We start from the raw sequence: 21,150 nt of genomic DNA on the forward strand, positions 1-21,150 counted from the left end.
AGTTTTAAGTAGTAAAACAAATCCAAACCCTTTGTTTTAGACTTCTGAACAAAGACTTAGAATGCTGGACTTTAGTGAGGGAATAAAACTATGTAATTTGCTTCTCTGAAAAATGCAGGCCATACTAAACAAAATGAAGCATAATTTTTCTCCAGAGAACTTTTAACCTTTTTAGCATTCACACAATACATTAATACGTCTCTCAAGAAAGAGCCAAGTAAGACACTTCTATTGAAAAAGAAAATGGTTCTTTCTCTTACTAATTAATGGTTTCTTCGTATTATTAGCTAATAAGAGCTTCTGAAATTGTTGGATGGCATTGCATACTGTGGAAATTCAGGATAGATTGCCTTTGTGTATTCCCCACAGTTTATTAGGCCTGAGGAGTTTAATCTATTACTTCTCTCCAAGGGGTAAAAAAGACTGAGGTCTTCAAATGACATTTTGCCAGCCTTTACAGGACCTCATAGAAATAACTGCTCCTGTGGCATCCTCACAGCAATCTGTCTTATCAAGCATGAATTTTAGAACAGATTTGTAGGGTTATATTCTTTTCTCCTGAAGCTAATCCTACTGAAAATAATGTCAAAACTCTTATTAACTTTAGTGAAAACAGATTCAGCCTCAATACTTGCATGGAGCAGTACAACTGCACCAGATACACAGTAGAATAATTATACTCTGTACAATTTTAATATGAGCATGTGCCCTATCAAATCAAGAACTCCTATTAGAATTGCATTTGGGACTTCATGCCATGAAAATATTTTCCTGAAAATGCTCAGATTGTGCCTATTTCTCCTCTCTCTTCTGTCCATGTCACAGTGCCCAGGCTTTGCAAACCATGTTTCAGTTAATGACCCCTAAGCAAATGTATGAGCATTTCAAGGGGTATGAATATGTTTCACACATCAACTGGAACGAGGACAAGGCAGCAGCAATTCTGGAAGCCTGGCAGAGGATGTATGTTGAGGTAAAATTGAAAACAACTTAGATACCGTACTGTAAAGTCCTACTAAGATCCACTGCCTACTTTTTATAGTGTTTCCTTAAGGAATATGCTTAACTCAGGACTGAGTCATTGCCTCCCTGTTTATAAGAGTTCTTTTGGTGGCTTGTTGGTTGTTTTTTTGGTTTGGTTTGGGTTTTTACCCCCCCCCCCCCTTTTTTTTTTTTTTTCCCCAGTAGGAAAAACTTGGTTATTCCTATATGAGAAGCCATGAAGGTTTAACTTTTTGCTGCCTGGGACAATTTTGTTTAGTTGGGGCTGAGAAAAAAAACAAAGAGCTAGCTGGAGTTGAAAAGCTCTTGGTTGGCATGATTATTCTAAAGGTGTCTGGAAAACATTAGCCTCCCATGGGCTGCTCCCTCAGCAGCAGCCCAGGTGAGGAGGCTGTGTGACAATACCTGCCCTCTGTGTCCCAAACCTTGCACTGTTTCTGACCTCTGCAAATGGCCAGGCAGCGAGGGGCAAAGAGATGGCTGGCCTGGGTTAAGCGCAGAACTGGTACTGTGTTGTGGAGTTACAGGAAGGGGTTCAAGTTAAGTGTTTGTTATGAGCTGGGCGTGCAGTAGGCTTTCCTGAAGGGTGCAAATTCTGTCTCATAATCAGCAGATTGCCCGAAAATAATCAGGAAACACCTCAGTGTTGTATAGCATCACTGTAATGTTTGTGTAGAGCATGGGCTTTAGCAAGAACGTTAAGAGAAAAAGATTGGATTTCAGTTGTGTGCTGTAGAAGATGGTACTGACTTTTTTTGACTAAATTACTAAAATAAAGCGAAAAAATTCTTTATTCACACAAAGTTTTATTTTTCTTTTCATAGGTTGTTCATCAAAGTGTTGCACAAAACTCTACTCAGAAGGTGCTTTCCTTTACCACAACCACCCTGGATGACATCTTGAAGTCATTTTCTGATGTCAGTGCTATCCGAGTAGCTAGTGGCTACTTACTAATGGTAATAAAATGAATTATTTCATTTTCTTCAGTAGTAGAGCAAGGCTTAAAAATATACTTTATTGTTACCAGTTTGTAGTCCAGAGACTTTTACAAATATTTAAAATAAAACCTACAGTTTGTAAACTTTACCTCAGGTTTCTTACCTGTTCCACTTTGTAACCTCTGTGACATGTCTATTCTGATTAAAAAAGGTGTAAGGATCTGTAGGTGGGTGGGGAGAGACAGCTGACAGAGAAGGATCCATTCTAATATTTTGTTTTTTTCCCCCCCAAATTCCCCTCCCTGCCTCTTTTCCTTAGCTTGCCTATGCCTGTTTAACGATGCTGCGGTGGGACTGTGCCAAGTCTCAGGGTGCTGTGGGGCTGGCAGGAGTCTTGTTGGTTGCACTCTCTGTGGCTGCAGGATTGGGCCTGTGCTCGTTGATTGGAATTTCCTTTAATGCTGCCACAACTCAGGTATTTGGAAGACACAAGTCCGCCCTTAAATTGCAAGTACTCTGTTAATGAATGAACACAAGTGAATCTTTGAGAAATAAAGTACTGAAAAAATATTTTGGCTCTAGATTTTTACTTGTGCCGTTTTCCTATTTCATAGCTTATGCTGTGATAAATTAAATTATCATGCTGACAAGTGATAGTGAAGAAAAAACAGGTGTTATGTAATCTGTATAATTCTTGTTTGGTTTTTCTGTGTCCCAATACAAATGGAGGCATCCTAAGTACTTAAGGAGCTGCAGATTTGTTTTTGCATCTGAATATACCAGGATGTTCAAGTTCTGAAAATATGTGGAATCTAACTTGAATTATTATCAGATATTTGTCTATCCAGAACTTGAATTACTTCTGGTGAGAATTTGTAGCTGTTAATGGTATTTTTTAAATCACTCAGCTGCATTCAAGAATAAAAGTTAAGACCTGTATTGCATCCTTTCCATTTTCATTTTACCCTTGGATTTCTGTAGAGTGTAATGTAAAAGTTGCTATAATTAGCCATTTAATGGCTAGCTGCATGGCAAATCATAACACAGTATATTTGGGTTTTGTTTTGTTTCTTCCCCAAGGTTTTGCCTTTTCTTGCTCTCGGAGTTGGTGTAGATGATGTTTTCCTTCTGGCACATGCATTTAGTGAAACAGGACAGAATAAGAGAATTCCGTTTGAGGTAATGACAAAATGGAGATTTGCAGGAAAATAAAACAAAAAATTTCATATAGGAACAGATACTCATATCTAGAATTAATCAGTGGAGTTGTTTTTTTTTTTAATAGCTTTTCCTGGGGTCTAGAAATTCTTATTTCTGTCAAAATAGGAAATTATAGTAATACATGTGGTCCTAGGACATTTTTGAATGTACATATTCTTGTTTCCTTTTTCTTTTTTTTGTAGTCTCTTAGATTTATTTTCTATTGAAATTTGAATTTATAACCATTTGCATAAAGACAGACTTCCATAATCCAAATTCTGCCAAAAATTTCAGTGAAAGTTAATGCAAATCTAGGAAGAAACTCAAATAGGTGCTTGACAATGAGATGATAAAATTATTTGAATTAAAGAACTCATGGAATAGAAGAGATAAATAAGGGGGAAAGAGAGAGAAGACATTACCTTTCCTTTTTTTTTTGTGGCCCTAAAATTGAGTTATTTTCTGTATTTTCCCTTTTTTTTTTTTTTTTTTTATTTTCTGAAGTTTATAATTGACCATGACATTTCAAAGCTTAACATATAGCTGATAGGAAGTCTAAGGTGTCATCAATTTTATGATCCTTTGTTAAAATTTTAGTCTCTGTCCAAATGTTCCCATCTGAAGTACATCCCATTTAAAACTTGTGTATATTTGCTGATTTTGTTTTGTATTAGCAGTCTTCCATGTGCTCTCTCCAGCTGGTTTTGTATGCAGGCAGTGCAACCTCACTCTATAATCTCTGTCTGCTTCATAATAGCCTGTTGGGTTAGGAAAGGGTCATGTGTTTATCTTGATTTCTTGGTGGGTTTTGTGTGTGTTCCCTAGACTTGGTGGAGTTCTTTTTGTTTGTTTTGTTACATATTTTTTCAAGATGTGTGGCTCTATTATGCCTCCATGCTGTTAATACATGTTTATTTTGTCTGAAAAATGAGAACACCAGGTGATTCCACTGGTAAAAATGAAAACCTTCTCAACAGCAGATGTATTTGATGTATTGTCAGTACCCATTTAGTTTTGTGTTCTGAAGCTAGAATCAATTCTAGTCATGTTTTCTGCCCTCAAAAACTTGAGCACTTCATCTGTGTTCCTGCTGAACAGTAAACTTGGTATATAGTTTTCTTGCATGTTCTGAATTTATATTCAGAATTCAGTTGTAACAATTTTTCACTGCTACTGTGTCACATCTCTAGGATGACCCCTTAATTTGCAGGACATCACCTTGTCCACTTGACTTTTAAGATGCATCCTTTGTTTTGCAGGACAGAACAGGTGAATGTCTGAAGCGAACAGGAGCAAGTGTAGCCCTTACATCTATCAGCAATGTTACTGCTTTCTTTATGGCTGCCCTAATTCCAATTCCGGCTTTAAGAGCGTTTTCACTCCAAGTAAGTCTATACCCTGTTTCTTTAGCTCTGATGCCCTGTGGAAGTGCGATGATGGCACTTGTTAGTGGTGGCACTGAAGGCTGATTTTGGTGCTCCTGTGGTTCACTGAGCCAGAACCTCCCTGCAGCAGCACCACAGACCTGGGCAGTGACAACTGCTATCTGCTCTCCATTCTCCTGCTCCCTATTCTCACACACAGAGTCTCTCACATCCTGCTAGCAGGTGAAAGAATACTCTGTCCCACCACAGCTGGGTTGAACACAAAACCCAAGCTACGTGTAACTAAGAGGAAACAAGTTCCCAGATGGATTTGTGTTTCAAAGTCAAGAGGAGTAGGCTGCGGTGAAGTGTGTACTGTAATGTTTCTCAGCAGCAATTTAATCCTTTCATTCATGTTTGTCCATTTGCTGCTCTTAAAAACTACAATGACAGCAGTACATATGAATTTGTAATTTTAATAATTACTTTTTACTGCCTTACAGTAATTTTAGCAAACTTGGAGAAAACTTAAAAATTGTGTTCTGGATGGGTACAAAGAAAATGTGAATTTTATGTGCTAAGCCAGCTTGCTCTGCCTTCCTCTGTCTTCTTGTATTTGTTTGCGATAATACACCTTCATAAATATGAAATATTTATGATATTGGAGAAGGACTTATTCTAAAAGTGAAGACTGAAGAAAGGTTTGGAAGTTTCTCCCCTGACACAAGCAATTTATGGCACTACAGAGCACTGTACTATTTCAGTAGTTATTTTTCTTCTTCTCTGGCCTGGTTCTCCATTGATTTTTATTCTCATTGAGCCCTTGGTTACTCAGAAGAGGCAGGGCTGAAATTTTTCCTGATATATGTGGCAATTATTGCTGTTCTCAGAGATTTAAGTATGCCTGCATTAAACTATAAATTGGTAAACTGTTTGTGATTACAATTATGTTACTAATAATACAGAATCTGAAAAATACAAAAGCCAAAACTTGAGGCATTGATAATTTCCTTACATTTCCTTCTCAATAGGCAATTTGATGGAGGATAATAGCGAATGTAAAGGCCTCACTGGTTTTCTTTATCATTTAGCAGATGCTTGTGGCAACTAAACCTAGATGTTAAGCCTTGAATGGTTAGCAGTCTTTAGCTCTGCTGATTTGCCAAAACTTAGGTGTCTCTTCTGACAGATCATATGATAGTGAATTGTTTTATTTTAATCACAGAATAGCTTGAATTGTACCAGACCTTTTGAAGGTCATCTAGCCCAACCCTGTCCCCTACACCCTGAGTAGGGACATCTTTAACTAGATTTCTCTGGGCAACTTGTTCCAGTGTTTTCCTACCCAAATTTTTAAAAGCCACTTTCTTGTATCTAATTGAAATCTACCCTCTTTCAGTTTAAAGTCATTCCTCTTGTTTTGTCACTACATGCCCTTGTGAAAAGCCCCTCTCCAGCCTCCTTGTAGCCCCCCCTTTAGGTACTGGGAGGCTGCTGTAAGGTCCCTCCAGAAATTTCTCTTCTCCAGGCTGAGTAATCCAAATTCTCTCAGCCTTAGGAGAGGAATTGCTCAATCTGTCAAATCACCTTTGTGACCCTTTCTTGGGCTCATTCCCACAGTCCATATCCTCCCCGTGCTGGGACCCCAGAGCTGGATGCAGGGTTCCAGGTGGGCTCTCACCAGAGCAGAGCAGAGGGGCAGAATCCCCTCCCTGGCCCTGCTGCCCACGGTGCTCTGGATGCAGCCCAGGACACGTTTGGCTTTCTGGGCTGGGAGTGCCCATGGCTGGGTCATGTCCAGCCTCTCACCCACCAGGAGCCCCAGGTCCTTCTGGGCAGGGCTGCTCTCCATCTGTTCATCCCCAGCCTGGGCTGGTACTGGGATACCAGGTACAAGTGCAGGACCATGCCCTTGGCTTTGTTGCACCTCATGACATTTGCATGGTAAAGACTAAGCTTTGTATGTGAAATACTTTTGATAGTATATCACTTCTTCCACTGGAAGAAGTTATTTATGTCTCCTAAGTCTGTGTCTCAATTTCAAATATTTAACAGGTACCTTCAGCTCCTAACAGGATACTGGAGGTCATCAGACTGTAGTACCTGCTTTACAGAAGTTACATCAGCCTAAATGCATTTCATGAAGAAGTATTCAACACAAATTGGCCATTTTGTTGTTATCCCATTGCTGAGCTGTTGAGTGTGAGCCACCAGTATTAATGCTTTCTTATCTGATCAAATTTTGCTCAATTTTTTACTTATTTTCACTCTTCAATGTCAGAATGTGACAGGATGTCTTTGGAACATATGTGGAGACAACGGCTGTAATTGGTAGTATAATCAGTTAACTTACATAGGCTAAAGTAATTTATTTTTGCCTACTGCTGTGCTGCAGACTGAGTCACTGAAACTTTAAAATAAAGTCTGCATAGCAAAATGACAAACAAAAAGTTTCTGATGAGATTTCAACATACTGTATTATTGTATGAACTTGTTGATATTATTCAGAATAAAAACATTGACGTCTTTTATAAGACAGTGATTAATTTGGAATTTATGTGTAGGAGCTCACATGAGTGTCCAGAAATTGTGGTTTGAATTACTCAAACTTTTCTCACTTGGTAATTTATCTTTGCTGGAACACAAGTAGCCCTGTATACATATATAAGGGGTGAAATGTGCAAAGGAGGAGCAGTGGGAGACTTATATTCATTGATGTCAGAGCTACATATGTGACTGATACACTTAAAAGTTAGCAACCACTAAAACGAAATCCTTTGTTGTTAGGAAGAAACATCTATTAGTTGCTTTGCTTAGCTTCACCAGGTAAAATCAAAATCAGGTGATACTTTGATCTCAGTACTTGGAATCAGAGAACCATGGCAGTTTTGGTGGGTGGTCTGTATTTATGTATTTATGTATTCCTTTATTTACAGTATTCCTTCCTCTCTCTCCCTTTTATTCAGACTTGTTTAAACAAGAAGTCCTTGCTGTCTTTGATGGTTTCCTAGCAAAACTTAAAAAGCAATAAAATACTGCTGCATTTACTTTTCACAGATACTACCATCTTCTCATCTAGATAATGAATTTTTAACAGAGGGGCTTGAAAAAGAAGGATTGCTCTTGACCTTGTTTTGCTCTTCATTCACTTTTCTTAAGACATTGCAAGGTAATTGTCAACCTTTGCATAATTTTGAGGCCCAGTATTGGTAAAGTAACCTGGCTGCTGAGGGAAAATAAATAATTTCCTGCATCTGTAAGATAAACTTCTAATTAGAAACTCATATTTTGCACACCAGTGCCTTCTTCTGTCTCAGCTTCTGTCATATTTTGCCAGCTAAAGCAGTTCCTTGTTACCTCTGAGTTGGTTTTTTACTTTATGGAACTCAAACACTTCAAGTCTGATGCTGTCTTAAGAGTCTGCTAGGATTAGTTCTTTCCAAAACTTAAAAAGTGGAATTTAGTTCTTTTGAAAGTGAGATCTTTGAAATTAATTACATGCACAAGTAGGTACTGTTTTAGCTCTTTCCCTGTTCTAATTTTTTTTTCATTTGTTGATCTTATTAGCCCCTTATTTAAGCAGTTTTAGGGCTTTGAGATTGCTGAATATGACCTAAATACTCAGTCATAAGAATCATCTCTAAGCACGCTCAAGACTCTAAGGGAGTAGCTCCTGAATTTTCAGATGTATTTTGTTTCTTAAAATGGTGTTGAAGGAAGAGGTTATCAGAGAAATCCTCAAAGTTTTGAAGCTTACAATAGGAATGTCTTAAACATAGCCCTTTGTTTTGAGTAAAAGTGAAGGAAGTCATGGTGGAGTCTAACTACTTCTGGTCTATATTATTTCCTAAGACGGACTGTTCAGAGGCTGTCACACAGTAAATTCTGCCCAGGAAAGATAAGGTAAAAAATTATCACCCTCTTCTTTCTTACATCAGAAACTTCCTCCCCTAGCAGCAGAGGAGTGGTGTGGATCCAGTAATGAGCAGAGGTGGAACTTTTCCCAAGAAGTGTTAGAAATAACTTTTTCCCTCACCACAAGAACGACAAGTTTTTTTCCTAAATGTAGAATCCATTACCAGGTGGCAGTGGTGGATTTCTGGAGGGAAAGAATGTATGCTTTTAAGCTCATTCCATTGTCTTACTCTGCTGAAGTGGTTCATCCCCCACCTTTATCCACACCATTTACCTTCCCCTGCCCCTGACATGAGAATTTAACAAGCAGAATTAAAGCCTAAGGGAAAAGGGGGCAGGGGACGAGGATCTGAGCCTGTACTATATCAGGAGGGAGTTGCAGATAGAGAGCAGTAGGGTGGAAGTTTTCCTGACAGACCTCCTCATCTGTTCATCACCTCTGGCTATACAGCACACCCGGTCTCCTTGGGTGGGCTGCCAGGAATGGCACATAGCAGCACATACTTCAGCGGGGCCCCAGCACATACCTACCAGCCTGGCTCCCTGCTCCCTTGCTGCCTCCAGCACAGACTGCCATTCTTCTGTCTCCATTAACAGTTGCAGCAGCAATATTTTTAAGCTGTGCATTATGAAAAGATGCAAAAACCGTAGCATGTTTCTCAGGAAGTGACCAACATAATTTTTTTCTGATTAATGGAATTTTTTTACTGCTCTCTGATCTCATTTCACTGAATGCCTTCATTTTACACCCTTGAGTAGGTCCCATTTTATTCCTTTTGGATTAATTTTACTTTTGTTGATTTCCCAAGGAAAAGGTCTGAGGCCTTTTTCTCTCTTGTTTGACCACTGGTCTCCAAAGGTGTGAGAGAAGATGCCCTGCTCTCAGAAATCCTAAGTATGCTTTCAGCCTGGGTGCTGCCTGTGCTCGGGAAGCTCAGCTGCCACAGTTCCTTGTTGCTTTTGCAGATTGTGGCTGTTGTCAGGATCTCAGTTCTCGTACTCTCCTATTCCGCAGCACTGTGTGTATGAATGGTATTGGGAGGGCAGAAGTGGCAGATGCATCGCGTCAGGGACTGAATCCCTCCTCAGTAATTCATCCTTTCCTCTCCTTAGCAAGTCAGAGGGTGGGGTTTCTTTGATGGGACAACGTATTAGAATTCACACAAGAACTTATTCAGTTGTGAAAGCTGAGAACAGTTAATCCTTGTAATGCTGAGTTAAGGTGAGTGAGATAGAGTGTGCAATATATAGGTCGTGCAATATTAAGCTCTAGGAATCTATTGAAGTTAAAATCAGAACAGAGACTGCTTTGAAGTATTTTACTTGCAGGGTAAAGTAGTATATCAGTGGTAGGATGGCACAGTGGAAAATGTAGTTGTTCCAAAAAGAGATGTAAGTAGGCAGATTTACTGTGTGTTGTTGGATTAGTTTTGATCCTTCCTAAAAAAATCAGATGTCAGTATAACTAACTTGAATGGCATCTCTACCACACGGTTAACTATTAATTTTCAGATTCAGTAATATTGGCAATTCAAGGATGTTGGGGTCTAGAAAGGGAACTGATATGGCATGAAGTATTTGCAGGTTATAGAGCAGAAACAGAGGACTTCTGTTAGTTTTTCAACCATGCTAAGAGGAATAAGAATTATTGACTCAGACCTCAGCTATTTTTTCCAAATCTCAGTAAATCTTAGCTGATCCTTGATACAAGATCTTGGTTAGGCACAACTAATTATTCATGTCATATGGGTGATTCAGCCTTATTTTGGTTTAGCACCAGCAAAGAAAGCAAAGTTGTAAGAACGAAGTCCAACAAACACCTTTCTTTCAACAGCAGCCATTTGTTTTTCTGACAGATTTAATTAATTCTAGAGCAGATCAAAAGCAAATCACTTAATTTTAAAGTATTGGCTATGAACTTGCATACTTTTCTGTGTGAATATTTATAAATCATTAAATAATCATTGGATCTTTTCTCGCAAAGATGACTAAATACTAATTTGGCTTCAAGTACCAGGTAAATTCTGTTTTAGTAGCCATGTCTGCAGACAGTCAGCAGTACTAAAATCTTAAAGCAGGCTGGAGACCAGGAGAGAGAAACAGCAATAAAACCAGCTTTTGTATGCAGTATATTTGTGACTGAAATTACTAGAAAATATTTACATAACTAGTTGATTCTGTCATTCTAAGCTTGTTATTATATTCTGACTATTTAAAAACTGTGAAAATCTTACAGGCTGTTATTACATTGATTTTTGCAGTTAAATTTAAGCAATTTATATAACTTAATTGAAAAGCAACTAAAAAAATTTTTAAAACATGGATTTTGGATATCACATTGTTTGTACTGCCAGTTTTGACGTCTGATCTCTCAAGATCAAAAGAAACTCTCTATTTCTTTTGGGAAAAAAGACATCACATTTATATTGGGTCATTTTTGTAGCCCAACTTTTGTTCTTTTTCAAGACTGTATTAACCCAAGTAGCCATTATTTCAGAAGTTACAGGTGGAGGCGCTTGATAGTTTATATACAGATAGCTTAACATGAAACTGGGCTACTATTGAGATAGCTGCTGGTTACCAAATGGGTAAAACATAAGGCTTTCAAAGGGTTTTTTCTTTTCATTGGTTGGTGGCTGAACAATTTTTTTCCTAGTGTTTCTCCTACCCTTACAACTGTCTTCCAGTTCCCAGTGCCCAGCTTTTCTTTGTGATGGGTAGGGCTCCTAACAATTCTGCATTACAAATACATGCTATCAATAATAATGATAGATGCTGCACCACATATGTTTATGGAAATTCTCTGGGAATCTCTGTGTGGGAAAGGGTTTGGAGTATGGTTTGAAAGGGGGTGGGCGGGGAGGTTGTTTTTTTTTCATTATGTGATACTTGCTTTACAAATTAAATCAAGTATTCTTGTTCCAATTTAAGCCTCATTTTGGTAGACTGGCTCATTGTTAAACACAGGCATATTAACACATATTTTCTGTGTGGTGTTGGTTTAGTTTTGATTGTACTTTACAAATAATCCCTGGTAAACTCAAAATATTGCTTTTTCTTGGCTAAACTTTTAAGTAAGACTATCAAGTGTGCAGTATTTCACCAAAGTCATCTGTTGTTTGTTTTTTTTAAATTTACAGAGATCTTATTTTCTGATTTAATAACATGCTTTAATATTATTGTGATACTTAAATCACTTCAGATCCCATAAATGGAAGACCTTCGGTTCTACTTTCAGGTTTTCTTCCATTTTATTTTGCTTTGAGACTCTAAATATGGCAGAATTTCATATAAAAATATGATTACTGAGTCAACAGACTGTTTTTCCTCTTTAAAAAATAATCACCACATATCCAGGCAAGAATGTATTATGATAATACAAGGTTGAGTATTAAATTAAGTTGATTCACCACAATAATCCTACCATAATGAAATGGGAATGTAAACATAAATCTGTTTGCTCAGGCAAAAGCTTGAAAGCATCAGATGGATTGCAATGGTAAATGGGGATGAGAACTGAAAGGGATTTTTATGCTTTGTAAAGCTGATGCTGATGCCATAAATGAAGTTTAGCAGCATTACCTATCCTGTGATTGTCTCTAGGCAGCAGTTGTGGTGGTGTTCAATTTTGCCATGGTTCTGCTGATTTTCCCTGCTATCCTGAGCATGGACCTTTATCGTCGGGAAGACAGGAGACTGGACATATTTTGCTGTTTTACAAGGTGAGAGTTAGCAGTAGCTTTGTCCTTTCTGTGGTCACCAATCAGTGCATCCATTCCTTGTCAGGAGTGGGAGTTCTTGACTAAAGTGGGGTCAGCATGTTATTGCTACCATTTCATTGCTAGTGACTGGCTTACATTTGCTGCCTTGTTTTTAACTTGCCTGCAGGGAAAAGCTGGAATATATCTGTCTTCCTCTCTTCCCCCACATCCCCTTTCCCCCACACTTTTCCCTTCATTCCTGCATATGTCCGTTTTTACTGTTGGAGAACAACTTTCTGAAAGCAGATGAAAGATCCACTATTTAGGAATATCTTGAAGTGTTTTTAGAAGGTTATGACTTACTGCAAGGTGTCTAGTGCCAGTACTGGCTAATCTTGGAAAGCTGTACATAACTCAGGATACTGAGAAGCCTGATTTACAGTAAATCACTATGTGTTAATCTTTATGCTTTTATGCTTTTAAACCTAAATAAATAAACTCAGAAATTACTTCCCCTTAGGTGAGTTTTTCATAGCACTGTAAGGAAAAATCATTACCATTACAGGATAATGCTTGATAAAGCGTCCTTTGTGGCTGCAGTAGTAATACAGAATGGTAACACTTCCATTCTAAAGTGTGTACAAACATACTCTCACCCGATACACAGCCAACTCTGAACCTGTAATGGGGGCTAGGAGTCTGCTCTTGTCAGTGGAGCCGCTGCTTGGAAACGAAACCTCTTTTCTACCTTAGTTTTTGCTTTTGACTGCAGTGAAGAGGGTGAGCTACACTTCTACATGTACTCCTACTGTCATAACCAAGATGTGGAGAATCTGCATTGGGACATTTCAGCCTTTTACATGCATCCAGGAGCTGATAGTTTAATATTTAATGTCAAAGGAAGAAGGAAGAAAACATTTTACTGAATTTGTCTATGGGTGAATGGTTAAAACAGGGAGTAGATCCCAAGCTATTTCTTATTCAGTCATAGTTCCAGAGAACAGCTGAATGTATTAGAGTATTGGAGCCCTGATTTTCAAGAATTCAGGACCCTCAGACCTTCTATTTATTCCCTCACCTAAAGCTGCACCAAATGTGCATCAGAATTCAGCCCCTTTGCATGTAAAGAAATGCAACCAGTAAGAGCTTGGTTTGATTAGGTAGGCAACATTCTGAATTCCTCTTATTTTTGTAGGATTTGTGCACTTGGTGAAAAATATCTGATACTGTTTAGTATCATCCACTTGTCATTTCTTTTGTACAGGAGTTGGCTTGTCTCTGATAGTTAAATTTTTTTAATATAAACTAGGTAACTGTTAGGGTCTTGCATAGTCTAAAATAAAGAGAATACTTCAACTTCTGTAGTTTTGTCTCTTTGTATGGCCCATCCTTCCTAGAAATTAATCCCTTCATTAATACTTTAATGTTTTCCTGATTTATAATATTCAGTCAGATTATGCCAGATTATTTCAACCTGCCTCCCAAAAGTCTGAGATCTTATCCAGAAGGCTCAAATATTATTTAACAGTTACTTTATTTGTTCTAAACACAAGAACTAGCTATGCCATGCATTTCCCTCTTCATCTAAATATCTTAATTCTCAGCATGGGTACAGAGAAGAATGCATGTGCATTCAGACTGTACAACTACCTGATGAGCATGTGTAATTAGCGGAGTGATGTGTGTACATGTCCATGTCTTCAGACAGATGCTGTTTCCTTCTTCCTGGAGGACAAGAAATTAGCACATATTCTCAGAGGCTTACACTATGAACCACATCTGAGAGATGTTTCCTAAATGCACAGAATGAAATTAATATCTAAATGTTTCATGTAATTAGTGTAAACTCTCTGGTAGAAGTAGGAAAAAAATCTCAGATGAAAGCATGTTATCCTATCTAGCCTGATTAAAATAAGGATCTGTCTCAATGCGATCAGATGGTTTTTTTCTTCTCTTACAGCCCGTGTGTCACTAGAGTGATTCAGGTTGAGCCTCAAGCGTACGCAGAAAATGACAATACTTGCTACAGTCCTCCACCCCCGTACAGCAGCCACAGTTTTGCACATGAAACTCAGATTACAATGCAGTCCACGGTGCAGCTGCGCACAGAATACGATCCTCACACGCAGGTGTACTACACCACAGCAGAGCCTCGCTCAGAAATATCTGTGCAGCCAGTGACAGTGACACAAGATAACCTCAGCTGCCAGAGCCCAGAAAGCACAAGCTCGACGAGGGATTTGCTTTCCCAATTCTCAGACTCCAGTATACATTGCCTTGAGCAGCCCTGTACAAAGTGGACACTCTCATCTTTTGCAGAAAAACATTATGCTCCATTCCTCCTAAAACCAAAAGCTAAGGTAATCGGGGAACTATTTACCTGTTTTCAAAATTAGATTTCTGCCTTGCCCAGTTAAAAAACTATCCTAGCGATGGTTTTAAGTATAAGGAATAAATATAATTCTTGTGAAATAAGAGTTTTTAATAATTTTCAGCTGATTTCTTATTTTATAAGTTTTATCTTACAAGTGCTATAGAGACATAAAATATATGTTACAAGTGAGGGTTCTGGTGACTTCTAGTAACATAAGCTTGTGAACAGTGAAATTGATGTGAAATTTTAAACTTTACTACACTAGAAATTTCTCATCAATGATGTGGAGCCCCTTCAAGGAAAAAAAAATGATCTTAGTCTTGTAGTATGTATATGCATGAAAAAACCACCAGAAAAATAAAAGCTTGATAGTACTGATGGATGTTAATTTTGGATTTGGCTTTGTAGTATGACATTATGGATTGTTAGGGCCTTTAGAAGCCTAAAACCAAATACATCTCTGTTTTCTGTTGCAGATTGTGGTTATTTTTCTTTTTCTGGGTTTACTTGGGCTCAGCCTTTATGGAACTACCCGGGTAAGAGATGGACTAGATCTCACAGACATTGTACCACGGGAAACACGGGAATATGACTTTATTGCTGCACAGTTCAAGTACTTTTCATTTTACAACATGTACATTGTGACACAGAAAGCAGACTATCCAAACGTCCAGCAGTTACTTTATGAACTTCACAGAAGTTTCAGCAACGTGGCATATGTTCTGTTGGAAGAGGATAGGCAGCTCCCCAAAATGTGGTTGCACTACTTTCGAGACTGGCTGCAAGGTAAGAGAGTGTTACAGAAACTTTTACTAGTTTGTCAGAAAGAGCAGTTTTTCACAGTGGTATTGCTGTAACACAGTCACACAGTCAAAGGCTCTGAGCAGTAGGGAGAACACCTAGGTGCTGCTTTGAACCCACGTATGGGCTCGCTCTTTGTCACTTATTTTCTTTGTGCTTAAGTTTGTTCCCCAGTAAGACAGTTTTGAAGCTTTAGGGGATTATATCCATGCCATTCATGTCTAAGAAGTTGATGAGGTGTTCTGTATTATGGCCAAATATGGCCCTGTGTCCTGCGTAAATAAATATTTGGTGAGTGTTTGCAGAGCAGTGAATGAAAAATCCCTGTCCAGTGATGTATTCTGACACAGACTTAGCTCTTGAATGATCTTGTTGGCTTCAACTGGGACTGCTGGCATGGAGAAAACTCAGTGTGGCTTATGTGTTTTATTGGGCTAGGAACTTACTGCATAATCCAGGTTTCTAATCAACTACACTCACCCTTTCTGTGGTGCTGTTTTTCTGTGCTGAAGTGTAGCAGGGTGTATTCAAGTAATTGAATATTGAAGATACTTTAACAGCCAACATACCCTGCCCAGGATTACTTTGGTCCTACCTATGTCTTTCTCTTGGGAGAATTTCTAGGAAATGTTTGCCAAAAAAAAAAAAAAAAAAAAAAAAAAAAAAAAAAAATTGTGCTGACTTGGTGAGACTGTAAATTTTAAACTTAATTGTGTACAGATGACCACTGCAGCCTGTGATTCTTAGAAAACATATCAGTAACTGTCAGTATCTGATGTATTTTATTCCTTCTGAAAATATGTTGAACAATATTAGGAAAGCAGATGCGTGTAAATGACAAATCTACACAAAATGAGGTTTCCCATGTGTTTAATGCATTCCTAAATAATGCAAAGCAGTATTTCAGCTATTAGCTTTGGGGGTTTTTTAATGGTTTTTAAATACATTGGATCCATTCATTGCAGTCTACTTACTGGAAGCTTTATTTAAAATATTTTGCTCACATAAGCATATTGAGCTGTAAGGGGCGGCATTACTGGCAGGAGGAAAATTCAATGTAGCTTGATGTTTGCTGGATTGAAACCTTACTATACTTGCTAGAATTCTAAGCAGTCGTCCTTCTACATGCTTTTCCAAATTCACTTAAACCTCTGCTGTTTACTTTGTTTCTTTTGTGGTTATTTTTTGCTGCTGTTCCAATACAGTAGGAAAAACTGTATCTGGTGTCCCCCCTTTCTCTTTTTCCCCCTCCCCCATGAGGGAGATGGAAATCTGAGATTGTGTTCGGGAAGCTTTATTAGTGCTCAACCTCAGCACAGTCTGCCAACGATAAAATCAGGAGGAGGTGCCCTTGGATCTGCTCCCTTGCAGGCTGCTCAAAGTAAAGTGCTGGAGGCTGGCCCACTTGGTGTTACTCCTAGGAGTACTCCCGTTCCCAGTGCCCCTCTGTCAGGCGCACCACATGCTTTCCCAAACCTTTTTCACGTTGGGTGCCTCCCTGTCCTCTTTGCAGTCCTTTGTGTCCCTCTTGTGTGGCCAAGGGCCTGCATGTCCTCTCACACTGCAGCAGTGTGCTCGTGTGTGTTCTTTGCAGACATGCTCTTCCCATAGCTCTGTTCCTACTCTGTACTTAGCTCAGCACATAGTTACTTTTCCCCTCCAGTCCACATTAGCCAGCCTGTCCTTATTTGTCCTCTGCTCTCCTTCCACTAGAGGAGCTGTGTGTATTCCTGGTACCCTAGGCACACTGACAGGCTGCGTGGAGCTAAAATGTTACAGTAGAACAGTCAGGGTGACACAAGGAAGCTGTAGTGACTTGCTGCAGTCCATGTGACATACCAGTCCTTTGATAGGCTGTGGACTGGCCTTTTGATCACACACAGCTTTAGAATTAATCATTATGATTATTGATTAGCACTTAGGTCTGTATACTTACCTCTTCTCCCCACCTTTTCTGAGGAGGTCACAATTAATACAGCCCTGCTGCTTTGTAAAGTTCCAGGGCTCTTAGGGCAGAGCATGAAACTGCATTCACGAGGCTGTAAAGGAGGATGGTGAGATGCATCAAGAGAAGAGATTATATTTTCAAGCGGTACAGGGAATTGATGTAACAGGGGAGCTAGACTGTTGTACTAAAAGCTGCCATGCTTGTCATAGTTGGGGAATTATCAGAAGGTGCAGACGAACAGGCAGAATAACACCTCATTGTTACCAACTGTGGCTGATGCTGAAAGAGTCAAGGGAAGGGAAGATGAAGATAGAATTTACAAACAAGGTGCAGGTTTAGGCTGGATTCAGGGAGAATCCTCTGTGAGGCAGAGCAGTTCTACTGGCATGGTTTTATGCACTGGAAGGAGTGGATAATCGGAGCAGGAACAGCTTTGACCTGCATGGCTAATTCCTGCTGACTTGGCTGTGAATCCAGTGCCAGAGGTTAATGGCTCAAGATGGCCTTCTGACACGCACACATTTGTCCAGCAGAATGAAGGATGCAACAACATGTGAACAACCATTTTTTACCAAGAAGGCACCCTTGGTTTAGCTGTGCATTCTTCCTCATCTAATAGCAGTGGAGTGTGCCTTCTGCCTCATGCGCTTCTCTTTTCAGAGATCCCTCTTATTTTGCTTTTTAGTATTGTTTATGTTACCACATTTTCTGTTACTGAAAATGCAACAGAAGAAAAGTTCACACTAATCATTCATTGAAGCTGTAAATGTTAACATTGCTTTTGTTAGTGACCAAATGTAAATGAGGTAACTTGGATTCCCTGATGGCTTCTAATTAGGCTTGTTTTTGCAAAGGGAAATCTTATCTGGTGTTTCAAGGTAGCAGCTGCTCACATGAGCCAGGAGGAATTCCTTCCTCACCCCCACGTAATTTTCGATATTGTCACTTTCTTCTGAAGTACTGAGCAAAAGTGACTGCTTATGTGAAAAAATCCATTATATAAAGTTTTAAAAATTCCCTTAATTTCTATAACTTTTCTGCAGAAAGATGTCAGCAACATACTTTCATCTTTCTGCCCAGAAACATATAGTTTATCCCATTTATGGTAGATTAAATGTCTATTAAAATAATTGTTATGAACATGTTTGCTTTGAAAACAGCAAAGTCTACTACAAATTTCAAAGTGTAATGGCAAATTTTATTTCTTGCAAGTTTGAAATTCTTTAGAAATTAAGTACACCTGCCAGGGGATTTTTAATATTCTTTTCAGTTTCAGCAAGGCAAGTTATAAAATCACGCAAAACAGAAAGTGTTTTAAGCTAGTTGAAGAATAAAAGTGTAAAAGGGAGCAGGATTTGAAGGATGACCAAACTTGTGAGAGCAGGGGAGCAGGAGGATCTGGTGGAGACGTAAGAGAGCTGAGTTTTCACCCACTGCAGTAATGTTCCCAAGTACATGCCCTTTTTTACAACCTAAAACTGGTATGTCACATGCCAATGGATTTATTTTTTATTGTGTCTGTGGAGCCCCCTGACAGGGGTGGGATGTTTATGCGAAAGTTCTGCCCTGACATGCTGTCTATCATGGAATTTGTGTGCTCCTTCTGTGGAAGGGACACTTCTACTGGAAATTACACTGTTCTTAGGTCATCTCCTTCTTCTCCACGTGCTTTTTTGACAGCATCCTCTTCACTTTCCAAAGTCATTGTGTGTCTTGTCACTGATACGATAGCCCAAATACTCTCACCTGGCCACTTTGTGAGAAACTGATGTGGAGCTGGATGTGGCACAGAAGGGATGGATTGGTATTTTTGCATACTCTTACCAATGTTTCCCCTCTCTACAGTGCCAGCAAACAGTGCTTTTTTGAAAGGGAACCTCAAAGTCCTTTGGTGATGTCAGAAAACCTGATGGCAAATTGTCCCTCCTCCTGGAGCAGTGCCAGAGGACTGCATGCAGAGATCTGGCAGGCCTCTTTCATCATTTGGTTCTCAGCCTGTTGGCTTCACATGATTTGACATGGTTTAGTGAGACAGCATCAGAGGCAGTTTTCTAAGAAGAGAGGCCGAGTTTGTCAATGAGAATGGGTACTCTGCCCAGGAGTCAGTGTCAGCTGGGTGCATTTTCTCTTCCAGTGCTCTTATCTCAGTACAGCTGTAGCTAACCTACCCAGCCTGCAGCGATGGTTTTCATTACAGCTCCTCAGCCCAGCTGTGAGGTGGGTCAATGATTTCCTCCACCGCCACTCCCCCGGCCTTTTTCTTCCCTTCCCTGGACATGCGGTTTGTCATCTGCTCGCACAGAGCCTCCTTGTACTGGGCTGTGGCTTCCTGTACTAAATCTGATCCAAATTTCTGCTGTGAGGTATTCCCTCCCCCTGGAAGGGTGGCAAGGAGGAAAATAACAGTTGAGAGTGAATAGGTGTTGGCTGTGATCTTTACATGTGCTGGCAGCAGATCCCATGACTTGTATTAGCTGCACAAGTTGAACAGATGGAACAAATTGACAAAATCGTGTTCACTCACGCTGTGCTTGAGGAGCAGCTGAGTTGCTGTTTGAAGTTGAAAGTTTGAGTGTGTTTTTCTCCCCGCTCATAGTGGAATTTCTGGTTATAGTGTAGAAGCTATTGCCCCAGTGCTCTGCAGTAGCTCAAAACAGTAATGAGAGCGGTGTGTGTCCTCCTCTGTGGCTCCATGCACTCAGACAGGGTCTTGGTGAGGCAGAGGTGAGTAAGGAGTACGTTTCCCTTCTAGGTAACAGACTTATGCCTCCTCTGGTTGAAAGATGGTGAAGCTGGATGAGGGCTGAGCTCAGCCCTTTTCTGTTCTAGACAAGAGTAACTCTTTCCCATACACTTCTCCAAGTGGAACACTTGGAGAAGATCTTCATCTTTCCCTTGAAGGGAAGCCATTTTTGCCAGTTCACAAGGCATCTGCAGCTTGCTAGCTCAGCTTCGCTGGTCTGCACAACCTGGGGACTCCTGGGGCTTCTCCCTTGCATTTCCTTGCTTCCCCTGCCTATATTTGGGCAAAATATTGGACATGCAGCTGACACTTCCCACATGCTGACTGCGTGGAGCCCCAAATTTAGGAGGCACCAGGTCAATAATTTTCATCCTTCATCCATTCCATATCAAGAAACATCATTATTCTTTCTCCTTCTGAAACTTGTTTATAATAGTGATTGTTCACCTGCTTATTCTGTCTTCTCCTTGTCTCTCTTAACTCCTCAGGACTTCAAGATGCGTTTGACAGTGACTGGGAAACTGGGAAGATCACTTACAACAGCTACAAAAATGGTTCTGATGATGCTGTTTTGGCTTACAAACTCTTGGTACAAACAGGCAACCATGCGAAGCCCATTGATATCAGCCAGGTAGCATATCAGAGTCCATGCTGGTTTACACAACAATACACAAGCCATCAGGAGTGGGGGGAGGTGCAAAGTTCTACAGAGGCTGTAGTATCATTTTTCCAGCTCAAGCAGCTGAATGCCTGAATTATGCCTTTCTTGTATGGCCTTGCTGATGTTGCTGAAGCCACTCCTCAGATGCAGTGTGGCCTATGTTGCAAAGTGTTCGAATCAACATGACAAATACCAGTCCTAGATTGTTACTGGGTGGTGTGCATTTTGTGCTCCCATGCCAGACATGCTCAGTTTCCATGGAAATTGTTGTGAAAAATCCCTCTCTGCATCCATAGGTGTATGGAGTGTAGTCCTATGTCAGACATTTGCAGTTATTTGTTTTGTTCCTACTGATTTGTTCAAAGAAGAACATTTTTAAAAAGATATTGATGAATTATAGAGGAAGGAGACGAAAGGGATTACATGCAGTATCAAAATCTTGTACCATGATCACTAAGTATATCTAAAGTGCTGTAGAACTACCAATGGCAGTTGTTAAAGCT

General features: G+C 39.6%; 1 protein-coding gene across 1 annotated transcript in view; it reads left to right on the plus strand.

Moving 5' to 3' along the window:
- Nucleotides 1-21,150, plus strand: part of PTCH1 (patched 1) — a 68,008-nt gene that overhangs the window by 28,875 nt on the left and 17,983 nt on the right. Inside the window, exons 8-16 of the mRNA XM_059873770.1 lie at nucleotides 826-973; nucleotides 1,827-1,958; nucleotides 2,260-2,415; nucleotides 3,021-3,119; nucleotides 4,400-4,525; nucleotides 12,023-12,141; nucleotides 14,081-14,480; nucleotides 14,971-15,280; nucleotides 20,475-20,617. Coding sequence (XP_059729753.1) covers nucleotides 826-973; nucleotides 1,827-1,958; nucleotides 2,260-2,415; nucleotides 3,021-3,119; nucleotides 4,400-4,525; nucleotides 12,023-12,141; nucleotides 14,081-14,480; nucleotides 14,971-15,280; nucleotides 20,475-20,617 — 1,633 coding nt within the window. The remainder of the gene's footprint in view (nucleotides 1-825; nucleotides 974-1,826; nucleotides 1,959-2,259; nucleotides 2,416-3,020; nucleotides 3,120-4,399; nucleotides 4,526-12,022; nucleotides 12,142-14,080; nucleotides 14,481-14,970; nucleotides 15,281-20,474; nucleotides 20,618-21,150) is intronic.

The sequence above is a fragment of the Haemorhous mexicanus genome, chromosome Z (assembly GCF_027477595.1).
Source record: "Haemorhous mexicanus isolate bHaeMex1 chromosome Z, bHaeMex1.pri, whole genome shotgun sequence".
Lineage (NCBI taxonomy): Eukaryota > Metazoa > Chordata > Aves > Passeriformes > Fringillidae > Haemorhous > Haemorhous mexicanus.